At 50.7% G+C, this 27,108-nt stretch overlaps 1 protein-coding gene across 1 annotated transcript; it reads right to left on the bottom strand.

The window, feature by feature from the left end:
• Positions 1-1,034: 1,034 nt before the first annotated feature.
• Positions 1,035-22,284, bottom strand: MATN1 (matrilin 1). Its single transcript, XM_068172607.1, has 9 exons — positions 21,973-22,284; positions 17,721-18,067; positions 12,963-13,185; positions 9,380-9,505; positions 8,716-9,129; positions 6,503-6,655; positions 3,794-3,874; positions 1,590-2,339; positions 1,035-1,521 (listed from the first exon to the last, which is right to left on the bottom strand). The coding sequence occupies exons 1-8, from the start codon at positions 22,058-22,060 to the stop codon at positions 2,290-2,292; spliced, it is 1,482 nt and encodes a 493-aa protein (XP_068028708.1). The 5' UTR covers positions 22,061-22,284; the 3' UTR covers positions 1,035-1,521; positions 1,590-2,289.
• Between the last annotated feature and the right edge of the window lie 4,824 nt (positions 22,285-27,108).

A 27,108-nucleotide genomic window follows, 5' to 3' on the forward strand; every position in this document is an offset into this window, starting at 1 on the left:
AGGCAAAGATCCAGCCAGGAATTTTTCCCATTTCCTGAAAAACTAGGGAAATGGCTTCAGCTGCAGGATGGCAACAGTGAAACCCTCTAATGTGGGCCCTTGCATGGTGCCACGGCAGGAACTAAAATCAAATCCATCTTCCAGATCCTGAGGCCACTACATTTTTACTTTTAAGGCATTTAAATAATAAATAAATAAGCACATAAGGAAATTACCCACGAGAGCTCATATCCATGATGGGCAAAGGGATTATAGCCGGAAATAAAAGAAAAGTAATCAATGATTAACCTTATCAGATGGGGATGAATTCTGATCAGCTGATTGAAGAGAGGGGAAAATGGAAGAGGAGAAAAACAGAGTGAAGGGTAAGAAAAAAGCTGAGAACCAGAACATGAAGAAACAACTTCTACTTTCCTGCAGGGGTTTTTCTTCTCCCATTTAAAATGCATTTTAGATTGAAAGTGATTCAGCATCAGGAAAAGGATTCCTTGGGTGGCAGCAGGGATGACTTGCTCCCCTGGGAGAGGGGTTCAGGAGGCACCTGCACATCTGAATTTGTTCTAATTTATAAAGAGAAGTGGCTCAGGGGCTCTCAAAGGTGCACTTGGAATAATCCCACAAATGATTGTAACAGGATCTGCTCCAGTCGAGACACAAATATTAAACATCTGCAATTTATATGGAAAAATAGACAGGAACTCATCCCAAGAAGTTCAGGAGCTGGAGGGGTTACCCTGAATCTGGGATATTCAGGATTTGCCTGTGAGGGTGAGGTTTGGCCATCAAGGGCTGCCTGCAGCCCTTGACTCAGGGCTCGACTCATCCCTGCGTCTCCAGGAGTGAAAGAAATTATTTTTATTGTAAAAGAGGCTCTGTTTGGAGAGAAGGATCTGCCTTTCTCTCTGGACCCATTTCTTCCCTTTCACAGAGATAAGAGGATGTGACATGAGATGATTACCTCCCGCTAGGAAGCCTTTGGAGGTTGGTGTTGTCAGGCAACCTCCTCAGCACTCACACAAAGGATGACGCTGGCTTCCCAAATTTCCAGCAAACTTTTAATATTCCCCCAAAACCAAAACACATCTGCTCTGGTGACACTTCTGAACAGGCCAAGTCGCCCCAAAAAGCTTTTCTCACATAGTCTCAAGTATAAATATTTTGATACAAAAAATAAAACCCCATAAAGAAACCCATAAACCCCATAAACCTCCCCCAAGGCATCCAGCGGTGCCATGGGGATCCATGGCCAGGTACAGCTGCAGGGACAGGCAGCCTGAGGTGCTCCCAGCCCACATTCCCAGGGAATCCAGGAGCAGCAGAGTCTGCAGGGTCTGTGGTGAGCCTGGGAGCTGCTCCAAGGTGTGAGGTGAACCTGGGCGGGAGCAGGGATGGAGGCTCTGATTCCAGGGCAGCTCCAGCAGCATTCCCAGGGTGGGGGATGGATTTGGAGTGCCAGCTGAGGCTGTGGGGACACAGCAGGGCACATTTGGCTTGTGGCAGAGCCACAGAGGGTCCCTGAACCTTGTCAGGATCACCCAGAACAGAGGACATCTCCTGGCGGGTGGCACTTGGGGCCACAGACCTGGCACCATGTCACGGTCACCCAGAGCAGGGCACATCTGGCTGGTGGCACTCAGGGCCATGGAGGGTCCCCAGCACGTCACCCAGAGCAGGCTCAGCCCAGGCACTGGGACACTGCCACCATTCCCTTCTGGGAAAGCTGTTCCCGTTCTAGTTCCACAGCTCGGGATGAGCCCAGGCAGGAGCAGCCTGGCCCAGCCTGCCTGCAGAGCACGCTCAGGAAAAGGACTAAACCTCACCTAATTACTGACAACAGCCAGGAGCTCAGCTTTGGCCTTTACACCCAGCAGCTGAGGGTGATTCTAAGTCACTCCCATTTTAAATTAAATTATCTCATGCATAGAAACAAAAGCTGCAGCAGAGGATTCACAGAACTCATCATCAAGTACTCAGTAACACATTGTATATATATTAAGCTTTAAATAAAAAAAAAATCTTTCAAGGTTTTTTTTTTTTTTTTTTGAATATATGCACTCTATAGGATGCAGCAAACTCGAGCCTGGTCTAACTCTCAGTCACACCCTGTGCTCTGCCCTTTATACAAAGTCTGCTCTACTGTAATAATTCTTCCTTTTAAACAAATGCAGGTAGCCTAGACCTTAATAAAAGCTGCCCAGAGCCCTGGGGCTGAGCTGCCCTCCCTGAAAAATGGAGCAGTTCTGGTTCTGTTACTTTGGGAAGGAGGTGAAAAACTGCTGGGGTGGGGTTTTAGATGATCTTGTTCTCCAGGGCTTCGATTCTTTTGGCCACAGCTTCCAGTGAGGAGGAGTTAAGGAGGAAAACCTACAAATTTTCTGGGAATGCTGGGAGAGAAACTTTTTGTGTGGGCACAGAGTGATGGGCCAAGGTTTTAACTAAAAGAGGAGAGATTTTGATGCGATATTGGGAAGAAATTGTTCCCTGGGAGGGTGGGGAGGGGCTGGGCTGGAATTCCCAGAGCAGCTGTGGCTGCCCCTGGATCCCTGGCAGTGCCCAAGGCCAGGCTGGACACTGGGGCTGGGAGCACCTGGGACAGTGGGAGGTGTCCCTGCCATGGCAGGGGTGGGATGGGAGGAATTTTAAGGCCCCTTCCACCCAAACCACTCAAAAATTCCCTGATCCCAGGCTGGCAGCACAGGTAAGGATGGGAGCAGGAGCAGAGGGGATCTGTGCCCATCCCCTCTGGCATTCCCAGAGCTGCTCGGGCTGATGGAGCTCACCGCAGGAAGGAGCTGTCGGTGCTCACACATCCTCCCACTGCCACGGGCTCACTTCCAGAGGAGGAGGGAAAGGAGGGGCTGATGGAGCCTCTGACCCTGAGGAGAGGAGCAAGAGCTTTTCTTGGAGTTGCAGAGCAGTTTTCTGCTCTTCTCACTAATTGCTGTTGATGGTGTGCTGGGACAGGCCACCCACCGGGTGGGAACTGTGACTTCCCGTGACCTCTGCACCACACAGGTCACGGATCTCACCCAGCTTGGTTCCGGGAGGAGGAACAGAACTGTGCCACAGCAGGGCCCAGAAATGTGTGAAGAAATGAGAATGTTGTTTTAAAATTAGAACCTCTCCTGATCCTCAGTGGTGAGACATCTCCCCTGCCCCTGTGAGCCACCCTGAGGCTCCATGAATTCCTTTTTTCAGAAGAAGTTTTAATCCTACTCACAGTTTTTTTGTGGATTTTTCTCTCTTTCTGCCACTTAATGAAAGGCCCAGCACAGCAGAACTCAGTCCCACCAGGTGGGTTCTGATGGGATCCAACTCACCTGGCTGGAGATGCTTCCAGGGTTCCACCAGGATTTATCTCCCAGCACTGAGTTTCGGCCAGCTGGGACAACCTGGGATGGGTGGATGTGTCCATCTGGATTATCCACACCACCCACCTACAGTCTGAGGTGTTCTGATGTCCCTCTGTCCCTGCAGTCCATGAAGGAACTGGGGCAGTAGTGGATGTTTGCTCTGAAGGAGTTCCCTGCCTCCCATTCCAGCTGTCTCAGGACCTGCAGCCCCATCTCCCCACAATCCCGGAATCCCAGAGCTTGGAAAAGCCCTCCAGGGTCATCAAGCCCGACTTTTGACCAACCCCCACATCGTCACCAGCCCAGACTCCCCCAGGTGCCTCATTCCCTCCTTCCTGAGCCCCACCCCACCTCCTTCCCCCAGGAACAGACCTTCCCCATGGTCCCTCTGGAAATCCCAGCCTAAACCACCCAATCCTGGCCAAACTTCCAAAGGATATGTTTCTGCTGCAAGGAATTGATGAGGTCTTCTACTTTGGTCTGGAACTTCATGATGGATTTGCACTCACACGGATCTTCCTCTGTGGGTCACAACAGCAAGAGAATGAGTGGCACCAAAAAATTGACTTAATCAAAATCCCTGAGCCCAGTGAAATGGAACAATTCTTATTTTCTATGTCAGAAATAGAAATGAAATCAAAATATAATTATTTCTAATTAGCTGATTGATCTCTTCTGGCTTTAACCTCAGATGAACAGAGAATGTCACATTTTTCTGTTATTTCAGCCATAAGAAGCTTTTCCTGGGTTCCCATCTCTCTGGAAACCCACTATGCTCTGCTCCTGATGCTTCAAATTTGCCCTAAAATTAGAGTCTGACCAAATAAAACCAACTTCTGTCTCCCCAACAAGATCCAATAGGAATTGGAGGCACTGCTGCCATCAAGACTGGTTTGAGCTTTGCTTCAGTAACTCCAGTCCTTGAGGGGGTGGAACCATGAGTGTTAATCACTTGGCTAATTTATGTCACTAATTAACATCTGTTCTTCAAGGAAAATTAACTTAGACTGGAACAGGAGGAAAAAGATGACTGGGAAAGAAAGGGCAGGGTTACAAGGCCACTATGAGCTGAGCAAAGAAGGAGTAAATAAAAGACAGAATTTTTAAAGGAAATTAATCACTTGCACCAAAACAACAAGTTTAAACCAGCCAGGTGTAACCTAAAGCTGGAGATTAACAGAAGATTTCAAGGCAGCTGTTGAGAAATACAAGCTGGCACCGGAAATGAAAAAAAAAATGCAAATGTCTCCTTGCCTTCCTTTTATTTTTAATACTCAAATGTAAACATATTTACCCAAATTGTTATTTTAAAAAAGACAGTTTTATGGCAATTTTTTTTTGGAAGGCTGAAGCTTAAATGTATTTGAATGACTTTAAAGTACAATTTGTTGGGGGTTTCATATAGATCCCATCCTCTTGTTCTTGGATTGATCCTAATTGTTTAATGAGACTTGTCAAAGAGTCTCTGCCTTGCAATGCTGGCTCTGCAGACATGGGGATTATCCCTCTCCAACTTTTCCAGGAGGAAAGGAAATCCCATCTTTAGGAACCTGGGAGACAAATTCATCATTTCTGAAGAAAAAGGGCAGAAAGGTAGAGGGAAAAGGAAGGAGAAGAGGATTTGGGAGAGGGGGACATGGCTAAGGTGTGGGGGTTGCTTTGCCTCAGGTAACCACCCAAAATATTGATGTCTCCTGATGCTCCTGTGTGTTCTGCCAGCTCCACACACTGAAAACTGGGAGATTTTTATCACATTCACCTAAAAGGGCATTTTCATCCCTCAACTCCAGGCCACAAATAATGTCACTGAACCCCTCCATCCCCAATCCCCCTCCCACCAGCACAGACGTTCAGCTGCAGCTTCTCCAGGGACATTTGCACCCCCTCCAGTCCAGCCTCAACCACTGACTGAAGCCCTCCATCCCAGATGTGATAAATGAGTAATGAAATAGTTGACTCTCACAATTAAAGGGCAAATATTATGTACATGTTAAGAGAAGTTTTATAGATTTATAATTATGTCCTCCCCCTTTTTGCATTGTTCTCATGGGATGGCCGGGGAATCTGGGACATTTGGGAGGGTGGGCTCATTTCCATGGCAACAGCTGCCCCCAGTCAGGATGTCAGGAAGTGATCTCCAGCACTGGACAGCCAAGGAGGAGTCGATGGACAGAACTTTGGGAGGGGCCAAAGGGTTAAAAGGTGAAATCTCCACTGTGTGGGTGAGCACATGGTGGGAAAATCCTCTGCTCCTGGCGCTGTGATATTTTCTCTATTCAGTCTTGTGTTGTATTTTTGATAAGGTTTTAATAAACCTTTTAAATTCTTGGAAGTGAGTAGCATTTCTCACACCAGTCCTCTCTCACCAACACAGATCGAGGATCTGCAGCTTCTCCACAGGCATTTCTATCCCTCCTCTCCAGCCTTCCCTGAACCCCTCCATCCCAATCCCCTCTCACCAACACAGACTGATGATCTGCAGCTTCTCCACAGGCATTTCTATCCCTCCTCTCCAGCCTTCCCTGAACCCCTCCATCCCAATCCCCTCTCACCAACACAGACTGATGATCTGCAGCTTCTCCAAGGGCGTTTTCATCTCTGCACTCCAGCCTTCAAACACTGGGACAAAACCCCTCCATCCCAATCCCCTCTCACCAACACAGATCTTCACCTGGCAGTTTCTGGAGGGGCATTTTCACCCCTCTGCTCCACTCTTAAGAATCATAGAATCACCAGGTTGGAAGAGACCTTCAGGATCATCGAGTCCAACCCAGCCCCAGCACCTCAACTCAACCCTGGCACCCAGTGCCACATCCAGGCTTGTTTCAAACACACCCAGGGATGGTGACTCCACCACCTCCCTGGGCAGCCATTCCAGAACTTTATCACTCTTGCCATGAAAAACTTTTTCCTGATATCCAACCTGGATTTCCCTTGGGGCAGCTGAGGCTGTGTCCTCTGGTTCTGTCAGTTCCTGGAGAAAGAGCCCAACCCCACCTGGCCACAGCCACCTTTCAGGAGCTGCAGAGAGTGATGAGGTCACCCTGAGTCTCCTTTTCTCCAGGCTGAGCACCCCCAGCTCCCTCAGCCGTTCCTCAGCTGTTCCTCAGCCGTTCAGATTCTGTGGCTGAACCCCAGTCCCCTCTCACCAACACAGATCTTCATCTGCAGCTTCTTCCCGATCTTGCTGATGGTCCTGAAGTCAGCAGTGTAGAAATAATGCTCAGCCACAGGTTCTGAGGCGATCTCCCTCAGCTCATCCTCCACGGCGTTGCCCACTCCCACGGCAAACATCCGAAATCCTACCGGGAACAGGATCCTGTCAACAGCACGGAGCTGGCACAGTGCCACCCTACCAGGCTGGACATCCTCATCCACCCCCTGCACTCCCAGGCCCCACACAGCTCCAGATCCTAACTGAGAATTACCCTTCACCCCCACTATTCTAGACTCCTTTCAGCCAGGTCAAACAAGGTGAAAATAATTTTACAAGCAGAGATTTTATTAAAATTTACCAGACCATGGGCACTGTGGCCACAAGAACAAGGTTTTGGAGATGCTCCTTTCAGCCAGGTCAAACAGAGGCCAAAATATTTTTGTAGGCAGAGTTTAAGTAGAATTTCCCAGCCAATGACAACAAGAACGAGGTTTTGGAGATGCAGGAAAGGACAGGTGATGGTAACACCATCCCACTGATCTGGAAGTGATAATGTAGCCAAAGGAAACAGTGGCAGTCTCCAGAACAGGCTCAGCCACTGTTAATCAACCCTGTTAACGAGCCCCTGAGTGGAAAAGTCCCCCTGCAGTGGAGACCTGGGGTCAGCAGAACTGAGCTGAGTCTCTGTCCAAAATTGCAGCCTCCCCTGGGAGTTCAGAACTTGCCCAGGGATCATCCTGCTCTGTCAGGAGATTGATCTGCATTAAACCTGTTTCTGTTGAACTGAAATGCAATTTTCCCATTTTGGGTGGTATTAATTCGCCCTGATTCAAAATATTTGTCTCTACTTTGTCTCTACTGTCCATGCCCAGGCACTGGAAATGTTTCCCTGCTCCCCTTTTTGCCTCTCTTTCTCTGGATGTATCAAATATGTGTTGTTTTTCCAAGGCTCGGCTCACTGAACAATTTTGCAGTCTCCTTTTAAGCACTTGTTTATCCCACAGCAATAACTCATGGACAGATAAGAGATTTCCTTTCAGGGACGAGAGAGGAGGGAGAGACAAGGCACAAAGTTTTATCACCAGGGAGGAATAAATTCTATAAATACACTTTTTAAGAACCTTTTGTTTTATAAGAGCTGAACAGCCCTGTAAGATGTCAGAGTGCTTTGTAAACATTGGTTTTTCACCAGCTCCCTGACCTTTCTGGTTATGTGCTGGCCCCGAGTCCCCTCTAGTGGTGGAGGGCGAAGTTAAAAGGAAGAGAAGGATTCAGCAATTCCTGAATGAATTCCCAGGGGCTGGATCCATTTAACACAGGGGTGCCAGAGACTGGGAACATGCTCAGCGGGTCAGCAAAGGGGCAGCTCTCGAGGCATTAATATTTCATGGGGCTCAGACACAGGAATTCATCAGTGTGTGGCCACTGAGTGCTTTTCCTACAACAGCAGCTGAGAAAAGTTCCTTATTAATGTGCCTGGGGTTCCTCCTTAACCCATGTCTGTGCTTTGTTTATTGTTTTATTGCTTTTTATTTGTCTTTTCCAGGCCTTGAGGCTGATGCAGCCAAGCCACACTTGGCCCTGCAAATCCTGGGGTTCGTTGTCTTTGCCCCCGTGTGCCTCTGCTGCTGGGCTGGGCTTCCTGACCAACCCCAGACAAATCCCAGACTGGCCTGGGTTAGGAGGGACCTTAAAGCTCCTCTTGCTCCACCATCTTCCACTATCCCAGGTTGCTCCAAGCCCTGTCCAACCCTAAAGGTGCTGGAACGTCCTAATTCCAAATTCCCCCTGCAGCTTCCTTCCACATTTGTGTGGAGCTATTAGACCTGGGTGCATCCCATTCCACAGGGTAAAACTCCACCCTGCCCATCCTATTCCAGGGGGTAAAACTCTACCCTGTCCATCCCATTCCAGGGGATGGAACTCCATCCTGTCCATCTCATTCCAAAGGCATGGAACTCTATCCTGGCCAGCAGAAACTCCTCCAAAGACACAGAAGGAAACTAAAACCAGTTCTTGGCAAACCAAGGCGCACCTGACGCCCAGACTGAGGAGTTCCAAGCTCTCTCCGGGCGAGGACAGTCAGGGAATATCTCCCCAGAATTACTCATTGTGACCTGTTTATATCCTAAGAGACAGATCCAGGGGAAAAATTCCTGCTTAGGCCAAGGGAGAAAGAAGCCCCTGGGAGTTCAGGAGCCCTACCTGAGTCCTTGGCTTTCTTGGCAGCATCTGAGATATAATCCTGTGAGCGTCCATCAGTGAAGACAATCCCCACCTTGGGGACCCCGGGCCGGGCTCCGTTGATGACAGAGAAGGAGCTGTCAATGAGGTACTTCAGAGCCTGGCCTGTCATGGTCCCCTTCTCCATGTAGGACATTTTCTTCACTGCTGCTTTGATGTCCTTCTTGCTCTTGAACTGCCCCAGGGGGAACTCCTGCCGGACGGAGCTGGAGTACTGCACCAGCCCGACCTGGGCCTGTTTGTCTGACACCTCCAGCGAATCCACGATTTGGTTGATGAATTTCTTTACCAGCTCGAAGTTCTCAGGCCTCACACTCTTGGAGCCGTCGATGAGGAATACAAGATCCAGAGCAGACCCCAAGCCACCATTGCAAGCTGAGGAAAAACAGGAGAAGAGGGCAGAAGAAAACAGCAGCAAAGGCCTCAATAAATGATGTAGGAAAATAGAACCCTAATGCCATTTATTGCTGAGGAAATGGGGTTAATCAATGAAAACCCAACAGGAGATCACAGCATTGTTTTGAAAGTGATTCTGGCTTGTAAGAGCAGGGTTTTCCTTTCTGCCTTCCCTGAGAAGAACATCCCAGTGCTGTCACCACCATCCCCTCAGGGACCCCTCACGTACCGGTGCAGGTCTTGCCGTCGCTGTTGAGGCTGAAGCCGTCCCTGCAGGCACACCTGTAGGCCCCCGGGGTGCTGACACACACCTGCTCGCAGTCGTGGTCCCCCGTGGCACACAGGTCGGACACCACTGCAAGGAGAGGAGGGGGTGGCTTCAAGCAGGGGCCAGCCTGAGGCCTCCCCACTCCCACCCAGCTCTGCACAGCCCCACACTGACTCCATAATTAACTCTGCTTTGCAGGGGGACACAGCTCATTGATCCTGGACAGTGGCTGAGAAAATGCCTCAGGCTGGAAATGGGGCTGTGTGTTCTATCCCATCTGTCAGAGCTGGGGCAGCTCTCTGCTGTCCATTGAGCAGATTTCTTTATCTCTCCCACAGCCAATCCTCCCTCCAGGAGATCTCTTCTGTTCATGGCCACTGAGTGTCCCTGCATGGCTGAGAAAATTCCATCATCCATGGGGAGAGGCTCCGCCCAGGGGGAGCAGCCAAGCATTCCTACCTGGATACAATCTGACCTTGGCACACCACAGCAGCCTTTGCCACTGCATTCCCAGAGGAGCAGCTTTTTTCCCCACTGCATTCCCAGAGGAAGCCCAGGCCCATCTCCAGCAGCCCTGGAGCTTCAGAGGAAAACTCCACCCTTGTGCAGGATCCCTGCTCCAGCAGAAGCACAGCTGGCACTGCAGGAGGGCTGAGCCACCATGGGATGGGACTGCTGCCACCAGCCTGACCCACAGGCTGCCAGGGCCTGCTCTGACTCTGGCACTGGTTTGTTTGTGCTATTGCATTTGTATTTTTAATTTCCCTAGTAAAGAACTGTTATTCCTATTCCCATATCTTTGCCTGAGAGCTCCTTAATTTCAGAATTACATTAATTCAGAGGGAGGGGGTTTACATTTTCCATTTCAGGGGAGGCTCCTGCCTTCCTCAGCAAACCTCTTTCTGTTCAAACCAAGACAGGCATAAAGACAAGGAAGAAATTCCCTCGAGTCTCCCTACTCCAAGGCACAGCCAGGTCTGGAAATCTTCCCTGTCCTGAGGGCAAACCCCGCTGGGTGTGGGGCAAATCACAGCAAACCTCACTCTGCCAAGCTCCTGGGTGAGGTTTGGGTCCCAGCTGCGCTCTGGGCTGGTCAGTACCCCATTTTTGCAGCTCTACAGTGCCGTTCTGAGCAGGCAGCTCAGCTACCCGTCCTGGACAGCATTCATGTGTGAACACACCTGGAATTCACTTCAGAGCTCTCCTTGCATGTGCAGCTCTCAGATCCCTGCTCTCCAAACATTCCTGCTGCCCCTCCTGCCCTGGCTGTGGCTCCTGGGATGCTGAGCAAACAGCATCTGAGTGGCAGCACCAGGAGCCAGCAGCACTGGGGGTGACAGTGCTGTCACAGCCACAGCAGTGAGAGTGGTAAACAAACTCCAGAGCAAACAGGGCTGGGGAGGCAAATTCAGTTACAAATGCCAGGGGAAAGTGTGCAGAAATCCAGGCACTGGGCTGGAGCGAACGGATGGAAGCTGGAGTGGAACAGAGTCTTTCCGAGTTAAGGTTTGTTATTTTGAACCATTTGTGTTCTGCTCCACTCATATTTTGGACGTTTTTTTGGCCTTTCCACTTCCCGTGGCTGTGCCAGCACTGGTAGATTGTTCCAGCCCAGATTGTTGGGAATGTTTCTGCCCCTGGAGCTGCCTGTAGTTCAGTGCTCTGGTTAATCTCACCACTGGCTGGAGCACCAAGGATTTCCTGTTTCCCCACGAGTTTGCTGAGCGCTGTGGGAAGCACTTTTCCCTGCTGCCAATCCCACAAATCCTGTGCTGTGCCCGAGCAGGGGGTTTGGGTTCATCTCTGGGGTGGTTTAGGGCACTGCACATGAAGAACACGAAAACAGGGACTTGGGCATTCCCCCAGGGCTGTCCTCTGCTCCCTGCAGCGATCCTGAGTGCTTCCCTCATCTCCCAGGGTTTTTCCATGGGAAGAGCTTTGCCATCTGCACAGGGAGGCACAGAAAGGATTTTCCCCCACAACTTCAAACCACAAGGTGAGACCTTGGCACCGCTGCTGCCTCCAGGGCAGCCAATTCAAACTCCCCAAATATTCATGGCCTGGATTCCACTCCTCAAATTCTGTCTCTCTCCCTCCTTTTGGCTGAAGTGTTTGTTCCCTCTCCCACGAGCTGCTGCTGCAGTGACACTTGGTAATACCTGACTCATTCTGTGTTATCACCTGAGGATAATCCATGGCTCACTCTGGATCTGAAATTTCCTTCCTTTCCACAGAGGAGCCAATCTTCCATGACAAAAAGCTGCTCCCCTTCATCACTTTCAGCCTGGGAGCTGGACCAGGAGGTTTTACTCCTCTCAGAAACTGGGAGTTCTCCAGGCCCAGCCGTGTGTGTTTGGAGCTCCAGGTTGATAACACCTTTCAGGAAGTGTTGCCACACGTTTTGGCTTCCAGGGAATGGCAGGGAGAAGCCCCTGGGCCTCTCTTGCTGACAGAAAAAGGGGATTTATGGCCCATTCCTGCTGCCTTGGGGCACATTTGGAAGCAATAAAACATACCCGGTCCTTCAGCAGCTCCTGTAGGAGCAAAGATGGATTTATTTTTAGGATGCTCTTTTGTAGGATACTGTTTTTGAAGGATGGGGTTTGGAGGATGGTGGTTTTATAGGATGCTGTTTGTAGAATGGTGTTTGTAGGGTGTCGTTTGGAGGATGGTGTTTATAGGATGGTGTTTTTGGGATGGTGTTTTTAGGATGTTCGGGCTCCTTTGACATACTGTGCAGACAGGAATTAGATCCTGCTCCAGCCAGGAGAGATTCCTGCCCCATGAGGCACCCAACCCCAAAAGCAGCATCAGGCAAAGGCAGCTCAGCCTCTGACAGGAACTGGGACAATCCCAGTTGAACTGGGAATTCTGGTGGGGGGAGTTACAAAACAAATTCTCTCAACTGCCCCAAAAGGGGTGTGATTTCAGCTGTGCCTAAAATCTTCTTTTCCAGGTTGTTTTCCAGTTCCTCCAGGAGTGTGTGGATCGTGTTTACAAACTCTCCGGTGCCAGTGAAATCTGGAGATTTCTTTAACCAAAACTTGAAATTCCCTGGACAAAACCCTGCAGTTCTGGAAAGGCAACTTCAAGGAGCCCCTGATTCCCACAGGGGTGAAGGGTGGTTACAGGTACAACTTCCATGGGAAAGGCTGGAGGAGGACTTTGGAAAAGGGTCTGCAGGGACAGGACACAGGGAATGGCTCCCACTGCCAGAGGGCTGGGATGGATGGGATCTTGGGAACTGGGAATTGTTCCCTGGGAGGCTGGGGAGGGGGTGGGCTGGAATTCCCAGAGCAGCTGTGGCTGCCCCTGGATCCCTGGCAGTGCCCAAGGCCAGGCTGGAGACTGGGACTTGGAGCAGCCTGGGACAGTGGGAGGTGTCCCTGCCATGGCAGGGGTGGGATGGGATGAGCTTTCCAACCCCTTCCCACCCAAAGCATTCCAGGATTCTCTGCAAAGCTTTAAGGTCCTTCCCAACCAAACCATTCCCAGTCCCTGGCTGGCAGACACGCAGCTCCGGGCTGGGCACTCCAGGACTCACCACAGAAAGCCTCCTGGAACTTTTGGGTCAGCTTCTCAATGACGCTGTAGCTCTCCACGTAGTCCACGTGCTCGTCCAGGGGCTCGCTGGCCATCTGCCTCAGCGTGCCCATGTCCACCCTTCCCACGCCGATGGCGAAGATCTCGATGCCTGCAGCCCTGGCCCGGGCAGACACGTCCTGCACCCCGTCCTGGGGCCGGCCGTCGGTCACCACGATGGCCACCTGCAGCGGGGAGGGATGGGCTGGGTGGGCACTGCTATTCTCGTTCATATGCCCAGAATGTTGATGGAACTGGCCGGGGTAGGAGGGAAGGGTTTACATTTCTAAAATTAAGGGAAAAGGGAATCCCCCCCAGATTTTCCCATTCTTTGGAGATCACACAAAGCATGTTTTTTTGAGGTGGAATTAGTTTCTTTCTGAGCTGGAAAAGTTAAACTGCCAGGGATTGAATGGTTTCACCAAGGGGCAAGTGCCAGGGATTGATGGTTTCCCCAAGAGACAAGAGCCAGGGATTGAATGGGTTCACCAAGGAACAGCTGCTGCATCCCCCTCTAAGGAAACTAAATTAAAATTTATGTTTTAATTTAAACAAACTTGAGCTCAAGCCAAACTAAAGATCTCCAGGGACACTCGGGACAAGCCCAGCTGAGTGTGGGACTTCACAGCATCTCAGAAAATGCCATGGAAATTTGAGATGAAGGCTTCATCCCATTTATAGATGGAGGAGCTGAAGGATGGAACTGAAACCATCTCCATGGGGAGAGAGGAGAAGAGGCTCGAGGTCATGCTGTGTGTCAGGGCCTGCCAGGATTTGTGATTCTCTGTTCCAAAATAAACAGCAGGGATTAAACCCCACCCCTGCTAACCCCAGCATTGAAGTGGCAGCTGGTTTAAGTGGGAACTGGATTTCAGCTTGGATTAAACGGTGCCCTGAACCAGTTAAAAGCCTCCCAAGTCCTGCTCCTCGTTTGTCCCTTTTCCTCTTTATTTTTCTTCTGAAAGAGACTATGTCACAAGACATGAATTCTTGCTCTTTGCCAATTCTTCTGCCCCTGCCACTTTTCCTTACAACTGATTTATTGTGACACCACTGCCGACTCGAAAGGAATGGCTTGGGCTGGAATACAGAATGGGGAAAGAGCTTCCCCTCTGCAAAAAACAGGAGAAACAGGAAAAATGTGGGGCTTTACAATCTCATTTCAGCTGTTTATCTGCACTTCCTAAAGCACGTACAATTAAAAACTCCCAGGAGCATCAGAATTCCGCAATTAGTGCTTCCACGGGGGAAAAAATAAACAAGTTCAAGCCTTGCTTTTCTAGCGTGGCAAAAGAAAGGCAAAGCAGCATCTGGGGCAGGTGTGGGGGGAATGGGTGTGCCCGAGGAGCCCCGGGATTTTCATGGGGCGGGAGTGGATCCATCCGTGCAGTGGAGCCTTTTGCCAGGAGAGAGAGCCCTCGGCTCAGCCTCAGCCTCAGCTCCGGCTCCTGCTCCAGCCGGGCTGCTCCGCCTGAGCAGCGCCGGCAGCGCCGCCCGGGGCTGCCGCGGAGAGGAGCGCCCTCAAAGCCCGGCTGGCAGGAACGAGGAGAGTTATCAAATCAGACACCAGGGGCGTTATCAAATCAGGGACCAGGGGCGTTATCAAATGAGGGAATGAGAGGCGTTATCAAATCAGACACCAGAGGCTTTATCAAATCAGACACCAGGGGCGTCATCAAATCAGACACCAGAGGCGTTATCAAATCAGGGATCAGAGGCGTTATCAAATGAGGGAATGAGAGGCGTTATTAAATCAGGGACCAAAGGCGTCATCAAATCAGACACCAGAGGCGTCATCAAATCAGACACCAGAGGCGTTATCAAATCAGGGATCAGAGGCGTTATCAAATGCGGGAATGAGAGGCGTTATCAAATCAGGGATCAGAGGCATCATCAAATCAGGGATCAGAGGCGTTATCAAATGAGGGAATGAGAGGCGTTATCAAATCAGACACCAGAGGCGTCATCAAATCAGGGATCAGAGGCGTTATCAAATCAGGGATCAGAGGCATCATCAAATCAGGGATCAGAGGCGTTATCAAATCAGACACCAGAGGCGTCATCAAATCAGGGATCAGAGGCGTTATCAAATCAGGGACCAAACCCTGCCAGTAGGTCCTGTCAGCAGCCATGTGCCCTCCTGCAATCCTCTTCCTAAATCAAGAAATTCTCCAGGTTTTATCAGCTCCTCTCCCTCTTCAGCTTAACCCTAGTCCAGTTAAACCCAAGCCCTGATAAGCCCGAGCCCAGATAAACCCAGACCAGGAGGGGCTGCAGTGTCCACACCTGGATGTGATGGAAAGAGCCTCATAATGCTTCTGTGTGGAAATCTGCCATAAAGGATTCAAAGTTCACATTGCTTCCTGCTCTGCTCTTGGAGAAAACAAAACTTCTGGATACAGAGACAGGATTGGGAATTAATCAGAGTACCCATGGGGAAAATGAATGGAATAGTGAGAGGAAGCCAGGGGACCTGTCTGTGATAGCCTGACAGAAAGAGTGTAAAAAATATCTCTTAATATCACATTTGGTTAACCCACTCATCAGGAAATCCTCGGCTTTTCCTAGGATTCCCACCATAGATATTTTCCCTGCATCAATGTGAAAAAATATCCTTTTCTATTATTATTATTTTCAAACCTGCCTCCAAATTATTTGCAATCTGAGGATCTCTGTAATTCCCTGTCAGTGAAAAAGCTGAGTCCTGGTGTGGGCCTGGTTTGGGAAAGGCTTGGAGGGAAGGAGCAGCCTCTGGATCCTGGGGAGGCTAGCACTGCTCAGCCTTGTGAGGGAAATTATGAAAAGGTAAAGCTTCTGCTGCCTCCAACAGCTGAATTTTGCCCTGATCCTCAGTTTTACCCTGGGAAAACTCCGAAATTTTGCTTTTCAAGGTCAAACCTTTTGCTTAATTAACCAGCAGCTTTCCCTGTGAATTCCTGACATTCTGGATCCCTCATCCTTCTGCCAGACAGAAATCCCACGTGGTCTGATACAGTTTATTCCTGGTTGTCTCAGACACCCGAGCATTCCCGAGCATTCCTTGGCATTCCCAGGTATTCCCAGCCTGGGCTGGCGTTTCCCTGCGATCCCACAGCTAATGAGGGACTGATGGCTCATTATGCCCTGGGAACGTGATGTTCCAGCAGCGCTCCAAGGAGAATCGGGCAGGAAGCTGCATAAGGCCCCGGATTTGCTCAGCAATTTGCCAATTTATTTGTTCTTCCCTAAAAAAATAAGGTGAAAATAATTGGGCTCCCCACGGGTTTTGAGGAAGGTGGGAGCAGATTTTTCTCGGAGCTCCTCCAGAAACAAATTTTGCTTTTCCCTGCCCGGGGGTGACATTTGCTGCACAAAGCAAGAGCAAAGCACCGTGTGATCTTTTGGGATGTTGACAACCAGATTTGCGTGAGGATTTGTTGGATTTCTGCTGTGGGAAGGAGCAAGGACCGTGTCTGGTGTTTCTGGAAGCTTCACCTCCCTAAACCCCTGTATGACCTGTTCCTCCTCCCAGGCAGGGGATGGGGTCACCCTGAGCAGAAAGGAGAAGCTGGCTGGACTTCAAGGCAGAGCAAAAATAGAAAAAATAACCAGGGAACCAAGAACACAAAGGGCTCTGGAGTTTTCCACCTTGCAGACATTGAAAAGGCACCTGGACATGGTCCTGGGCAGCCCCTCTGGAGCTCAGGCTCAGCTCCAGAGACCCCTCCCAACCTCCTTCTGTGATTCTGCCTATTAGATCAGCTCCGGAGTGGAAGGAAAGAGGGAAAACAAGGAGTGATTTCCTTTTTCCCCCCTTTTTTTTAATGCCTCAGATAAATCATTCCAAAGCTCACTGCTCCCAGCTCTTCCAGCTGTCCAGGAAAGGAGGTGCCAGGGAGACATTGGAAATCCAGGATAGTTTGTTCCGCACAACCAGAGGTGACAGGGAACAGCAAGGCTTGGGGGAGCTGTCTGGCAGCAAGAAAAGAGTGCACGAGGAGAGGGATGGTGAATGGTGTGGAAGAGATTCCAGTGATGAGGATCAGCACTTTCATGGACAGTTCAGTGGAAATGTCTCTCCAATCTGCAGGAGTGGCCAGTGCTGTGTGTAATTGTCAGACTGCATTTAGAACAAAAACTGAGACTAAGACTGAATACGTCATAATGAGTTTTGTATTTTCTTTCACTGAGCCTCAAAGATGAGCTTCTTTTTCAAGAAGAATTGAGAGGTTTGAACCTCACAGAGATTTTTCAAGAACTGAGAGATCTGAAGCTCCCAGAAGTTTTCAAGAATTGAGAGGTTGGAACTTCCCAAAGGATTCCAAGAAGAGTTGAGAGGTTTGAACCTCTCAGAGGATTCCAAGCAGAATTGAGAGGTTTGAACTTCCCAGAGGCTTCCAAGAATAGAGAGGTTTGAACCTCCCAGAAGTTTCCAAGAAGAGTGGAGATATTTGAACCTCCCAGAGGTCTTCAAGAATTGAGAGGTTTGAACCTCTCAGAGGTTTCCAAGAACTGAGGGATTTGCACCTCCCAGAGGTTTCCAAGAAGAACTGAGAGGCGTGAACTTCCTGGAGGTTTTCAAACCTCTGGTTTGCACCTCCTAGAGGTTTTCCACCTGCAACAATCAACCCCCAGGTGTCTACACACAACCAAAACCCATTAAAAAATCATCTTTCTGCTTATCCCAACCGCTCCACGATGACTCCGAAGCAAGGAGCTGGAGGAGCCAGACCTTTTTTACCTTTTTGAAGTTGGGCGCGCTGCCCCTGCCACCCTCGGCGGTGCTGAAGACGCGGCTGATGGCAAACTGGATGGCCAGGCCCGTCATGGTGCCCGTGGAGAGGGGCTGGATCCTGCGCACGGCCTGCAGCAGGGCCGCCTTGCTCTGGGGGTCCTGCAGGGGCAGCTCGCTGCGCACGGCGCTGGCGTAGTTGATGATGCCCACACGGGTGGCGTTGGGGCCCACATCCAGCGCCTCGATCACGCGCGACACGAACACCTTGATCTTCTCAAACTCGTGTGGCCGCACACTGCGCGAGCTGTCGATGATGAACACCAGATCCGTGGGCTTGGTCCTGCACAGGGTGCCTGGGGACCGCAGGGACAGAGGGGAAATCAAAGGGAGAGAAGGAAAAGTGTCAAAGTAAAAGTGTCCCGGGAGGCAGAGATTGGTGCTGGTAAAGCAGCACTGGGTGGAGAGGAACTGCAGGTTTCAGTCCTTTCTCTGTTTCACAGCTTTAGCTGAATGTTTAAAATGTTCTTTATGCTTTTCTAGGGAAGCACCTTAAGGAAAACAGAGTTCCTGGGGAGTGACAAGGACTTGTGGTGAGCAGGGTGTCCCTTGTCACCCCGGGCTGCCTCTGAGGGCGGCAGGAAACCTCATCTGCCTAGGGCAGCATGGAGAGAAGGAGGGAGGGATAAATGTGTGGAATGACAGCACGGAGAGAGGGAAGGAGGGAAAGACAGAGGGAGGAAAGGAGGGAGGGATAAAGCTGTGAAATGAGGGAGGGAGGAAGGAAGGGAGGAAGGGAGGAAGGAAGGGAGGAAGGGAGGGAGGGAGGGAGGGAGGGAGGGAGGGAGGGAGGGAAGAAGGAAGGAAGGAAGGAAGGAAGGAAGGAAGGAAGGAAGGAAGGAAGGAAGGAAGGAAGGAAGGAAGGAAGGAAGGAAGGAAGGAAGGAAGGAAGGAAGGAAGGAAGGAAGGAAGGAAGGAAGGAAGGAAGGAAGGAAGGAAGGAAGGAAGGAAGGAAGGAAGGAAGGAAGGAAGGAAGGAAGGAAGGAAGGAAGGAAGGAAGGAAGGAAGGAAGGAAGGAAGGAAGGAAGGAAGGAAGGAAGGAAGGAAGGAAGGAAGGAAGGAAGGAAGGAAGGAAGGAAGGAAGGAAGGAAGGAAGGAAGGAAGGAAGGAAGGAAGGAAGGAAGGAAGGAAGGAAGGAAGGAAGGAAGGAAGGAAGGAAGGAAGGAAGGAAGGAAGGAAGGAAGGAAGGAAGGAAGGAAGGAAGGAAGGAAGGAAGGAAGGAAGGAAGGAAGGAAGGAAGGAAGGAAGGAAGGAAGGAAGGAAGGAAGGAAGGAAGGAAGGAAGGAAGGAAGGAAGGAAGGAAGGAAGGAAGGATAAAGCTGTGGACTGAAACCTGAGCTGCATTTCTGCATCCAAAAAAGGCTGGAAAGGGATTACTGCACCTCAGACCTGGATAACCAATCCCCATGGGTACCAGTTAATGGGAATGGGCCCAGAACAACACTCAGCAATCAGCTGGGATTGGGAACAACATTCCCAGGTTAAGGGTTAACATTCCCAGCACAACAGGAGCCAGACCCCTGTTCCCCAGTGATGGCACCAATAATAAACACCAGTAACAGCACAGAGCTGGTTCACATCTGTCTCTCACAACAGAGAAATCTGGAACCCATAACTGGTAATTAATAATAGATAATTAATCTCTACAACCCCATGAATAACCACAGTGAAAAGGAGAGGCTATAAACAGGAGGTATCAGCAATGCAACAAACAGAATGATTGTTATTATTATTATTTTAATTTCTCGCTTTCATGCCATTTTCCATCTTCATTTTCAGCTGCGGCAAGACATAAAAAAAGGCCTGGTGTTTTTTATGATTTCCTAAATGAATGGCCCCATTTTCCCCAGCAGATCTATGGCATCCTGTTCTTTTTAATTTTTTTCTCCTCATTTAGCCTGTCTCTGTCAAGTGCTCTGTTAATATTTGATTTCTGCAGGGCCCAGGGAGTTCCTGTCATAAAGGAGATTTCTGTGGACAGATTTTTAAATGTGAGCTTTTGGTCCAAAAAAACTGCACCAAATGATGGCATAAATATTACAGCTGGTCCTCAGTGTGAGATCTAATGGGTCTTTCAGTCTTTGAGGCAGATAAAAATAAATACTCAGTGATGGATCCGTAAAGGAATTAATCAGGTTTGTTTCCTGAGAGGCATCGAGGCTGAATCTGCTCCAGAAAGGTCTGGTAGGGTGGGAGCAAAGCAGGCAGTGGTCACTTTGTCAGGAGCTATAATTCCCACTAAAATCCAATTTAACATTTCCCCATATGGATGAATTTCATTTTCCCCCCATAAGTCACTGCAGAGGAGAAAAACTCCCAGGGAGATCCATCTGCAGCACTGGAAATCCCTCTGCCAGGGGTTGCTTGTGCCCAGTTTACAGGTGGGAAATGAAGGTCAAGGGAAAGGCTCAATTAATTCCTCCAGAAATAAAACACAAATCCCCCTTTGTGCTGATGAATCATCCCTGGATTTAGTGACAAACTAAGCAGAAAAAGTTATTTTATTTCCCTAAGAACAGCTGGAGCCAATAGAAATTTCAAAGTCTATCAATTTTATTTATTTCTGCTCTGTGATTTGGCCTTAAATAACATTTTTAAGCTCTTTTTATGAGAGTGGAGTTTATTTCAGAGAAGGAAAGAATAAAGAAGGGATATCAGGTAGGAGATTTTTGGGATTTCATCCATAGTCAGGGTCTGCAGGACAGGCCCATTCTCTCCAGGAGGTGACTTGCTCTGATTGACACCTTGACTCAGCATAGTTTAGTTAAAACTGGGATTAAACCAGAAATAAAACCTTCCTCTATATTTACAAATATCCACACTAGGACTTATTCAGGAATAGCTGAATTAATGCTGACTTAAGCAGAAAATTTCTCCCAGGGCATCTTTGCCATATCCATTAAATCCTGGGAGAACAGCGCAGTAGCCCAGGACTAAAAAGGGTTTATTTTAGAGAGCTGACTGCTCACAGCAAGGCTGAGCTCAGTCACTGCTGTGTTTCCCAACTTCACACAGCCAAGAGAACCCTCCTTTCCCGAATTCCTGAGGGGAAAGGGCTCAGTTGATCTGAAATCCCCCCTCCCTCAGCCCCAGGTACCTCTGCAGTCACTGTCACACCTGCACAGCTGCGGCTGCCCATGGCTGTGGGCGAGACTTCATCATCACACTGTCCAAACATTTTGAATTCCCACAAGTCTGGCCTTACAGCCGAGTTTGCCTCTCCTGCAGTGATTTCTGTAGAAATCCAGAAATCCCTGGGCTGCCTGGAGCCCGGGGAAGAGCAGGGATGCCCCTGAGGACCAGAACATCCTTTCACTGGGTTTCCATCCCTTCTCTAGGTGTCCATCCCTTTCTGGGTGTCCATCTCTTCCCTGGGTTTCCATCCCTTCTCTAGGTGTCCATCCCTTTCTGGGTATCCATCTCTTCCCTGGGTTTCCATCCCTTCTCTAGGTGTCCATCCCTTTCTGGGTATCCATATCTTCCCTGGGTTTCCATCCCTTCTCTAGGTGTCCATCCCTTTCTGGGTAGCCATCTCTTCCCTGGGTTTCCATCCCTTTCTGGGTATCCATCCCTTCCCTGGGTGTCCATCCCTGCCTGTGTGTCCATCCCTGCCCCGGGTGTCCATCCCTGCCCTGGGTGTCCCTCTATTCCCTGGGTGTCCATCCCTTCCTGAGTGTCCATCCCTTCCCTGCATGTCCATCTTTTCCTGGATGTCCAGCCCTTTCTGCACTCATTCCAGGCTGGGGTTTGGACCCCGTGCAAGCTGCAGAGCAGGCAGCTCACCTGCTCCTGGCTGCCCTACTGCCCACCCGGGAAGCCAGGCAGAGCAGGATTTCACTCAGGATCAGACAAAGGAAATCCGAGGAAATCCCAGCAACCCGACCCAGACCTCCTGCTCGGGAGGTGACCCCGGGTGCCCGGCCAGGTCCTGCTCCAGCCCCTCTGGAGCTGGAGAGAGGAGGGCAGGCAGAGCCCTTGTCCCACCTGGGCTTCCTCCAGCCCCAAGGGGTGACCCGGGGCCACACGTGCTGTCCCCACAGGAGCCATCCCAGCCCCAGGTCCCGCTGCCTTGGGGACACAGCTCCTGCCCTTCCCCGGCTGTTGCTGGGCATTCCCTCCCCTTCCCCGTCCCCAGCGCCAGGCCGGAGGCACAGAGGGACCCCCAGCCCCCACAGCCCCCCAGGCCCCGGTCCCCACTCACCGCGGGGCTGCGGAGGAGCCCCGCAGGTGCCCGGGCTGTGCAGGAGCAGCAGCAGCGAGAGCAGCAGGACACAGCAAATCCTGGCCATGGCTGAGCCGGGCTGGGAGTGCGGGGCAGAGCGCTGGCCCCGAGTATTAACCTGCCCTTCTGCGGAGGCTCCGAGCCAGCCCCTGACACGGCGGGGCCGGGGGGGCAGCGAGGGGAGAGGGGCAGGAAGAAGGAGCAGGAGGAGATGCTGCTCCAGGGTGGGGAGGGGGCGATGCCCAGCCCTGCCCTGCCCCCGGGGCCCCCAGCCCCCCACAATGGCCCCATTGCTGCTGAGGGCACGGGGAGCTCTGGAGGAGCGGGGGAAGGTGGGGAATGAGGGGCTGGAACAGTGGCACCACTGAGAGCAGCCCTGGGTGGGGCCGGACGGCAGCGGCTGCTGCCCGCAGAGCTGAGCAGGGCCGGGGGTGCCAGCGAGGGGACAGCGGCAGCGACACGCGGGTCCCCTCTCAGTGCCCGCTGGGCCAAGGGCAGGACAGCATCCTGTGGGATCAGGGGCTTCGCTCAGAGCAGCAGCGGACAGAGGCTCAAGAAAGCAAAGAGGCTCGGGGTTCCAGGCTCGTGTCCTTCCCCTGTCAGAGCCCAGAGAAAGGGGACAGCGGCAGCGACGCGCGGGTCCCCTCTCAGTCCCCGCTGTGCCAAGGGCAGGGCTGGAGATCACTTTGGGATCCCTGCCTTGGGGGAAGGCTCAGAGCAGCAGCGGAGAGAGGCAAGAAAAGCAGAGGGATGGGGGTGGTAGGCTTGTGTCCCTCCTGCAGAGCTCAGGGAGGGGACAGCGGCAGTGACACGCGGGTCCCCTCTCAGTGCCCGCTGGGCCAAGGGCAGGACAGCATCCTGTGGGATCAGGGGCTTCGCTCAGAGCAGCAGCGGACAGAGGCTCAGGAAAGCAGAGGAGGATTTGTGAGCACGGGTGACGATCCGGGATGCGGAAGAATTTTCCTGCAGGAACAGGCGTTTCTCCGTGTGGCTGAGTCCCTGTGAGCAGAGCGGGCTCCAGAGCCCACAGCAGACAAACGGGAGAGGCTGGGGACAGACAGACAGACATACAGCTGAGGGGTTTGACTGAGCTGGCAGTGCAGCGTTCCGCACACACGAGGGAGATGCAGCTCTTGCCAGAACCCAACAGTCTCAATCAGCCACCAAGGCTGAGGGTGCTGCAAATGAGGCGAAATTCGATGTTTCCTTTGTGGAGGAGCAGCAGGGAGATTTGGTAGCCGGGAAAGAGAGATTTAATGATGGCTTTGTCACAAAGCAGTGCATCTTTTCCTTTTTTCTGTTTTTTTTAACGACTGTTTTACATTGCTGTCACTTGATTAAAGCCCTGCTCCTCGCATGGATTAGGTTCTGCTCACCTTTTCCTGCAGCACATCCTTGGATCCCTCATCCATTTAATCTGCATTGTGTGAGTGCAGGGCCATGCAAAGTACCTTTAACACAAAGCACACTTTCTCTTCCCTTATCCAGACTCTCTTTCCTCCAAAAGCTCTTCAGCAGCCTGGGAGCTCCTGGGGAAAAAGGCTCTTTGATGAGGGGAAAGAAGGACCTGTCCTCACTGAAGCGTCCAGGCTCCTCTTAACTCTTTAACATTAAAAATATTAATTAAAATATCAAAATCTGGCAATGTTCTCATGCAAAATCAGCATGGATTTGTCCCACTGTCTCCCACAGCATCAGTCCCAGGCTTTCAGCCAGCTCTGGAGCTGACAGCTCTGGGGATTTTCAGTCAGGAGGAGGAAATGCTCCAGGTGAGGGATAGAGCAGCTGTGCCATGAGGAAAGGGTGGCAGGATTGGAATTGCTCAGCCTGGAGAGAAAAAAGGTTTGGGCTGACCTCACTGAGACCTTCTGGTGCCTGAAGGAGCTGCAGGAAAGATGGAGAAAGACTTTGGACAAGGGATGGAGGGACAGGACACAGGGAATGGCTTCAAACTGAAAAAGAGTAGGATTAGGTGGGATATTGTGATGGAATTCTTCTTTGTGAGGGTGGGGAGGGGCTGGGCTGGAATTCCCAGAGCAGCTGGGGCTGCCCCTGGATCCCTGGCAGTGCCCAAGGCCAGGCTGGACACTGGGGCTTGGAGCACCTGGGACAGTGGGAACTGTCCCTGCCCATGGCACGGGTGGCACTGGGTGGGATTTAAGGTCTCTTTCACCCCTTCCCTTCCTCTGTGGATGCTTTAATGGATATATTTATAAAATCACGGATTTAGGGCAGTGCAAACACGACAATCCCCTCCCATGTTCACACACACACAGTTTGCTCCCCAAATACATAAAACTGCCCTCATCCATTTATGACTGTCAGGGCCCAGAGTGAAATAAAAGCCTGAAATTTGGGAGATTTTACCCTGGACCCGTCTGGGCTGGGGTTTCTCCTGTTTTCCTGCCCTGCACACAAGGATCTCTTGGTGCAGACAGCACTTGCTCCCCATGAATGGGAATCATTCAGAGCCCTCCGTAAATGAAGCCTCTATGGCTGTTCTTGCGGGGAAAATATAAAGTTGCTCTGTGTCATTCTGCTGTTAATTAGCAAAGATAAATACATTTCAGGTGGATATTTTCACCAGCAGAGCTTGTGGCACACAAGCAGCATTAAAGCTTTGAAAAGAGGGTGAGAGGCAAAGGTGTGCTGGGAGCTCTGGGGCTGCATTGATGCCTCTGGAAAAGCAGTGTTTATTTTTAAAATATGAAACATCATTTCTCCCCAGGCCCCTGAGAAGGAGAACACTGGAGTCAATATTTCAGGAGGAAAATATGCATTTTGAGCTCTTCCCCAGCCTGCCTGCAAGGTAAACACACAAACTGTGAATGGCTCATGCTGGCCCCAGCGTGGCCCTGCTGCTGTTGTGGCCTTCACATGTCCTGGCACGGGGAGGCTTTGCCTCTCCTCCAACACCCTCAAATCCATGGATCCTGACTCCAAAAGTGATGCTCTAAAACACCAAATCCTCCCTTTCCTTCCACTGGTGGAGAACCAGAAAATTGTTGTCCCACCTTTCTCCTGCTGAAGGCAAAAGGTTCAGAGTCCCCCATGCTGGGCATTCGTGAGGTCACACCTCGAATTTTGGGGGCAGTTTTGGAAAGGAAGGACTGGGAGAGGCTGGAGCGTGTCCAGGGAATGGAGCTGGGAAGGGGCTGGATCCCCAGGAGGGGCTGAGGGAGCTGGGAAGGGGCTCAGCCTGGAGAAAAGGAGGCTCAGGGGGGACCTTGTGGCTCTGCACAACTCCTGACAGGAGGGGACAGCCGGGGGGGTCAGGCTCTGCTCCATGGAACAGGGACAGGAGGAGAGGGAATGGCCTCAGGCTGGGCCAGGACATGCTCAAGGTATTTGGGAACATTTTCTCAGGGAAGGGTTGTGAAGCATTGGCTCAGGTGGAATCAAGGAAGTGGTGGAGTCCCCATCCCTGGTATGTCCTAGGAGGGCTTGGAGGTGGCCCCTGGGGACACAGTCAGTGGTGGCCCTGGTGGTGCTGGGGGGCAGAAGGACTTGGTGATCCCAGAGGTCCTTTCCAGCCTGAGGAATTCTGTGATTCCAAGACTCCAACATAAGCTCAGGAGCTGCAGTTTGTCCTCCCCAGCACGGGGAGCACAACTGGGAATTATCATCTGCACCCAGGCAGGAGAGAGTTTTGAAAGCTCTGCAAGATTCCCCAAATTCCTCATGGTTTCCTGGTCGTTCTTGTTGTCCTTCAGCTCCTCTGTTGTTTTCCAGACAAATTTCCTGATTTGCAAATCCCTGGTCTGCCAGTTCCCTGTGACAGAATTCCACTCTGCTGGACCCCTTCACCTTTAAAGTGCCAAATCTGCCAGTCTTGGGGCGGGGAAAGTAAAGCCCAGCTTAAGGATAAGTCCTGAAAATACTAAAATGAAAACATTAAAGCAAAATTAAAGCTGGGAGAGGTAGCAACTCCTCATTTGTCATCACACAAATAACTCTGATGGAATAAACTATGTAAATGCAGATCTTTCTCCATCACAGCCCTTCCCAGGAATGCTAATCAGCTGGGAAAAGCCAGGAAAAACAGCAATGGATTTTCCATGGGACTGACAATTCTTGTTTAGAAGAGGCATTGCACTCATGCCATTAGTTCTGCTCGAGTTTTAGTTCAAAACTGCATTTTAGCTTTGGATTTCCCTATTCCCAATAGACACCCCCTGATTGCATTTAATATCTCACTGTAAATTTCACCCTGGAGCAAGCCCGCGTGTTAAAATCAAAATGCAGCAGCAGTCCCTGAGGCACTGCCATGGAAATGACCCAGAAAAATGAGAAGGTTTTCTGGAGGGAAAAAAAGAAAATCAGGGATCTCAAGATGTTCCCAAACTTCCAGTGGAGCTCCAATGGAAGGCAGGATAAGGAAATCACCTCAGATTGGGCCAGGAGAGGTTTTGAATGGATATTAAGAAAAATTTCATCATGGAAAGGGTGGTCAGGAATCGGCACAGGCTGCCCAGGGCAGTGATAGAGTCAAATCCCTGGAATTGCTCAAAAAAAATCCGTGGATTGGGCATTTTAGGATGTGGTTTAGTGGTGACCATGGCTGGACATGAGGATCTTAAAGGTTTTTTCCAACCTTAACAATGCCATGAGTTAAATACTAGATTTTTTTCTTTTTGTTTTTTTAGCCCTGGACCAGAAATTCTTCTCCAAAGGGATCTGGAGGGTGCCTGAGTCCCACAGACGAGGCAGAATGAAAAGGCTGGGAAGGGAGCAGCAGCCAAAGTCTGAGTTGTTTGCTGTTGGTTTTTATTTCATTCTAAACAAACACAGGAGTTGTAGTAAACACAGTTCTGCTGCCCTCCAGCCTCCAGAAAGCTCCAAAGTTTTACAAAATGCTCCCTAATTTCTGCCTATTTCTGGCTTCCTTGATGTTCCAGGTGAGTGTTCCAAGCTGGATTCCCAGCTCCACTTTTCACCTGTAAAGAAATGATGACAAAAGCTCCAGTTCTTGTGGTTTACCCCCAAAATGTTTCTATTTTGGTTTGAGGGATGGGGGGACCCCTCCCAACCTCCTGCATCCCCATTTCCCACCCTGGCAATGTGGAATTACAGCAGTGGGGGCAGAGCAAAGCATCCAACAAATGATGCAATGGA

This window comes from Anomalospiza imberbis, chromosome 25 (genome assembly GCF_031753505.1).
Source record: "Anomalospiza imberbis isolate Cuckoo-Finch-1a 21T00152 chromosome 25, ASM3175350v1, whole genome shotgun sequence".
NCBI lineage: Eukaryota > Metazoa > Chordata > Aves > Passeriformes > Viduidae > Anomalospiza > Anomalospiza imberbis.

What these genes read in the sequence shown, in the direction of transcription:
- MATN1 (XM_068172607.1), bottom strand. Translation starts at nt 22,060, where the DNA reads ATGGCCAGGATTTGCTGTGTCCTGCTGCTCTCGCTGCTGCTGCTCCTG. An exon ending in GGCTCCTCCGCAGCCCCGCG is followed by an intron (nt 18,068 to 21,972) that starts GTGAGTGGGGAC and finishes TGCGGTCCCCAG; the next exon opens with GCACCCTGTGCAGGACCAAG. An exon ending in GCAGATGAAGATCTGTGTTG is followed by an intron (nt 3,875 to 6,502) that starts GTGAGAGGGGAC and finishes TGTGACCCACAG; the next exon opens with AGGAAGATCCGTGTGAGTGC.